The 5,044-nt window shown below is 26.3% G+C and overlaps 1 protein-coding gene across 6 annotated transcripts in view; it reads left to right on the forward strand.

Annotated features, from left to right (window-relative positions):
- Nucleotides 3,107-5,044, forward strand: part of LOC107635676 — a 3,706-nt gene continuing 1,768 nt past the window's right edge. The window contains exons 1-5 of one of the 6 annotated variants that reach the window (XR_002362098.1): nt 3,107-3,191; nt 3,273-3,366; nt 3,872-3,890; nt 3,965-4,105; nt 4,947-5,044. Coding sequence is in view for 4 of the 6 variants with exons in the window: in XM_021122258.1 (XP_020977917.1) it covers nt 3,551-3,589; nt 3,826-3,890; nt 3,976-4,105; nt 4,958-5,038 (315 nt within the window). In the remaining 2 variants the exon portion in view is untranslated. Of the gene's footprint in view, nt 3,192-3,272; nt 3,367-3,412; nt 3,590-3,825; nt 3,891-3,964; nt 4,106-4,946 lie in introns of those variants that run through there. The other 5 variants (XR_001619283.2, XM_021122260.1, XM_021122259.1 and 2 more) reach the window with 5 other exon arrangements.

Consider the following 5,044-nt stretch of genomic DNA (forward strand, 5'->3'; position numbering starts at 1 on the left):
ATCCCTACCTTTTTTTTTAATCTCTTTTTATGGTGTTTAAATTTAAATATAGAATTTAAAAATAAAAATTGAGTCCCACAACTAAAATAAGGACAATATAATAGTCGTAATTTTGTTAGCAAAAATTGAGTCCCACAACTGAAATAATTAAGGACAATATAATAGTCGTAATTTTTTTAGCAAATATCGAAAGAAGAAAAAACCAATAATTTAGTGAAATGAGTCAAATGACTAATGATATGATAAGTCTTGTATGACGACTGACGAGTAAATACCCAAAAATAAAATAAAGACAATATAATAGTCGTAATTTTTTTTAGCAAATATCGAAAAAAAAGAAACCAATAATTTAGTAAAATACAACTGCTTTTGAAAAGTATTTTCCGTTTATCTTCTTTTAATTTTTACAACCTTTATTTTTAATTTTATGGCGAATAAAAAAACTGAACACTGTGATAAGAATACATAACATTTTTATTGTCACAGTTGCTTACATAGGTCGACCTCTTTATTTGTAGAGCCTAATTTTGTTAAGTCTACTTTTCTAATGCTCTTAAGAAACATTAAACATTATAAAGAGTATTTTTTAAATATTTTTTAATATGGTAAATTAAGATTTAATTTATGGTGAATTTAAATTTTATTTAAAAATTTATCATGATCATTGGCTAAAAAATTACTGTATTCAAAAAATAAAATTTAAATTCTCAATACTTACTTAAAAAAATGAACAGTTATTTTTTCTTAATTATTTGACCAACACAAATTTATTATTGAAAAAATAATATAACAGAAATAATATGAGCACACATCTTTTTAAGTCGAGACAATCAAGCTAATATTCATATTAATATTTGAAATTATACTTATATTCCAAATTGTTTCTTAAAATTTTAATTTACTTAATTTAGTTCTCGAATTTTTACTCCATAAATTGAATTAGTTGTTCAAATATTTTTCATTAACAACGTATTAATATGCGTGTACTAATATAATGTAACTATTAATATATACTATACGTACGTATCAAAATGTGATTTAACTACGTATAAGATGATGATGTATCAACTAAAAATATGCGATTTATGAATGTATACAAAAATGTCACCTAATATATATAACACCGTTTGTCCACGTTAATCTATCTTCTTAATTAATAAAATCTAACTTAAGAAGTCTACTTGTATTTAAGTCAAGTCAATTACATTAAATTATTAAATTTATAGCACTTATATATTATATATGGAACTTGTCCTATTCATATATAAGACAAGAAGTTTTAGGATACATCAATTTCAATGAATTTTCTACTCTTTATTATTAAATTTATAGCATTTATTATATATAAAACTTAGACAACTGAATATAAAAGCAATATTATGGGAATATAAAAGCAATATTATTAAAATATATAATTAAAATGTGTAAAAGTGAGGTTAAATACTAATTTTTCTATTGAGTGGTTTACTTCTTTTTAGTTTGAGCAATAAATTGTGTTTTCCTTTAATTCATATGTGAGTTTGGTGTGCTTTGTAATCCTTACAATATCAATAAATAAAATTTGCATGTAAATTTGGTTACCTTGTAACAACTTTTATAAAAATAATATTTAAAATTTATTTCATAATTTTCTTTCATATTTTATTTTTTATTTATAACATTCTATAAAAATTTTCCATAATATATAAAGCTACTTTATGAAATAAAGAATTCAAGTTTAATATAACATCCCAAAATATTGATTCATAACATCCTAAAGAGTAATCACTACAATTATTTAAAAGACTTCAATTGTTATCACAATATATATCACTAACACTTAATTACTTCACTCATTGCTTTTTCTTTATCTCTTGGCATCAATGGCTCAATTTTTTCCTTTCCAAATTCATTTAAAAATCTTTAACTTCTAAAAATATCTTTAATTTAACATCCATAATTTTATATACATAACATACATATTTTTTTATATATAACATGTTATATTAACATGGTATATTAATAAATCTTAACATCTCAATTTCTTTTAGGAGAATGGTTTTTTTAAGTAGGAATTTTAGTTTATCTTATTCAGAAAAAAATACATTTGAAACTGTAATTACAAGAGGGATAAAAAAAGGTGTTTGCTACGGTACGATGATAAATACATATGTACCGATATATTTACAATATGGACAAATAACAATAAGCCATGTGTATTTTATTTTCCACATCAACACCTAATTTTTTGATAAAGAAAATATATATTATATCACTAATTTTATTAAAATATCCTTATAATTTAATAAAAATAAAAATATATTTTTATTTAATTTTTTAAAAGACTTGAATAAACTTTTTTATATATGTCAGGCAAAAATTACTCTTTTAGATTAATTAATCAAATAGTTTAATTTTACCATTTCAAAATTTAAATAATCTAAAAGACAAACAAAAATACATTTAACAAAATTATTTATTTTTTCATAAATCCTAATCAATTTGTTCATACTAAAAAATGAAAAAAATTTAAAAATATTAAAAAAATCACTTTGTTCTTGCTGAATTTCTTCCCAACCTTCACATCCCTTCTCTTTGTTTGAATTTTTCTTTCTTCTTTTTAATCTCTTGAATATATTTTTTTATATATGTCAGGCAAAAATTACTCTTTTAGATTAATTAATCAAATAGTTTAATTTTACCATTTCAAAATTTAAATAATCTAAAAGACAAACAAAAATACATTTAACAAAATTATTTATTTTTTCATAAATCCTAATCAATTTGTTCATACTAAAAAATGAAAAAAATTTAAAAATATTAAAAAAATCACTTTGTTCTTGCTGAATTTCTTCCCAACCTTCACATCCCTTCTCTTTGTTTGAATTTTTCTTTCTTCTTTTTAATCTCGTCTCTTCTCCCTGATACCAGAAGACAAAAAAACTTCCTCCACGGCAAGGTTACCTTCCTTTCTTTCACAAATTTCAAACAATAAATATTTTAGGAAGAAGTAGTTGACATGCATTTAAAATTTTTATTAGAAATGTGATGCACGCACCATTATATGGTATATATTATATTTAGAGTGCAATTCTTTACTAAACATTTCCGTAATACTTATATAAGGAATTTAATTAATTGTCAGTCCATATATGTATTTGTTGCTGCAATAAGCAATAAGCTACTTCGGACCTATCTCAGCTGCCAATAAGGTTAGAAATCAGTATCGTTTGTCTATATATGTATTTGTTGCTGTAAATCAATGGCTTATTGAATTCTGTTTTTGGCTGCAGTTTTTCTCATCAAATGGTTTTCCTTGCCCAAGTCTCTAATTTACAATGTTCTCTTTGCCTCGTGCTCTCTCCTACCAGGGAGCTAGCTCAACAAGTATGCTTCTTATCTTTTAATGCATAGGTTATTGTTTCATTGATTTTAGGCTCTTTATCTTCAAAACCAGTGTCGCACTTTGCCTATTGCTTAGTTCATTGAGATGCAGCATTACATTCAAATCTGTTTTGACAATAATAGATATTTCAATGTGTGTGGTAGCTTTGATCAAGTGTCTGCCTAAATGGAGTTATTCCTACTTAGTCAAAGGACTAAAATGAACATTACCTCCTTGTTATTCACATATAATTTTATATATTTGATGCATCTTAATATTGATTAGTAATTTAGAATAGAAGCTTCTCTATTCAATTAAGTTACTCAACTTCCCTTGAAATTTGATTATGCAAGGTCCATGCCTAAGCAAAGTGGGCACTACTGTTTCTTTTATCTAGTGATGGCACTACTGTTTCTTTTATCTCTTTTCCGTTCTTATCTTTTCGGTGGATTTGGTATGAATGTGAATATGATCTTTGCTTCTTTTTTTTCTCTCTTGGTTCTTCAGGAATCCGACAATATCAGAGGTACTCTGCAGTTCTAATCTGATCAAGGCACTCATTTTATGTGAACTGTTTCAAACACTTCTAAAACTCTACAGATTTGTGTTAGTTCCATTTTTCTTGAAGGTGAGGATATAAATATGAGCATTTCACATGCTGCTGATTCTATTGGTTTGAAAGAGATACCAAGATATGAAGTTAAAATTATTGAGGAGGATGACTGGATGAAAGGAGCTCAGGTCAGTTTGCTTCTTTTCTAGATCAATATCATGAAGTTGTTCTTGTGTTGCTTTAGAAGATTGATCTAATATCTACGCAACTTCCTTGCTATTGAAGTTCTGCATTATTATGCTATATTCACATTTCTTCAGCCATCTAGTCTCTGTTCTATGATATTTGGCAAAGTTTTTCATGAGAAAAATGTCTTTGTATGCCTTTCACTCGAAGGCAGAGTAGCTAAAATTTTTGGGTGTATCTTCTAGTGTTTCTGTTCAAATCAATTTTGGAAGGGCATGAGTGAAAATCAGACAGGTTCATCTTTTATGAACTAGAAATCGAGTCAATGAGGCAATGATGCTCTTTATGAAATCGAGTTAGTCCTGTGTTCTAGCTGTTAAATACTAACTGCTAATTGTTTGGTTTCTGTTTAATAGCTATTAAATTTACTGCGTTCTTTACTTAGCATTCTTATTTGGGGAATGATCGCTTATTCATATTATGGAAAACTGTCAGTGCGAGAATGCCTTTGGTGTACAGTAGAGTTCATTTTCATTCTTACTTTGTTTCCTTGAACATCTCTGTGTGGAAAGCTAAATATTATAACCGTCTCTATCATATTCACATATTTTAACTGTCTTTTTTTGGTTAATTGACAAAACATATGTCAGATATGAATTTTCAGAAACATTTTGATATGACATGTTCTGTACTTATTGGGCCTTATATAGGGTTTAGGGTTTAATTATTAAGTTAGTAAAAGAGCATATTATTGATGTAATAGAATCAGTTGAGAAATTAATCAAATGAGAGTGAAGGAAAGCAATTCTAGACCTTCTGCAGTTTCATATTCACCAATAATAGACCTTTTGCAGTTTGGTGCTGCCTTTGCCATTGGAGTCGATATAGATTCACAAGCAATTGCATCAGCATCTGAAAATGCTACTCTGAATAACATCAGA

This window comes from Arachis ipaensis, chromosome B04 (assembly GCF_000816755.2).
Source record: "Arachis ipaensis cultivar K30076 chromosome B04, Araip1.1, whole genome shotgun sequence".
Taxonomy (NCBI): Eukaryota; Viridiplantae; Streptophyta; class Magnoliopsida; order Fabales; family Fabaceae; genus Arachis; species Arachis ipaensis.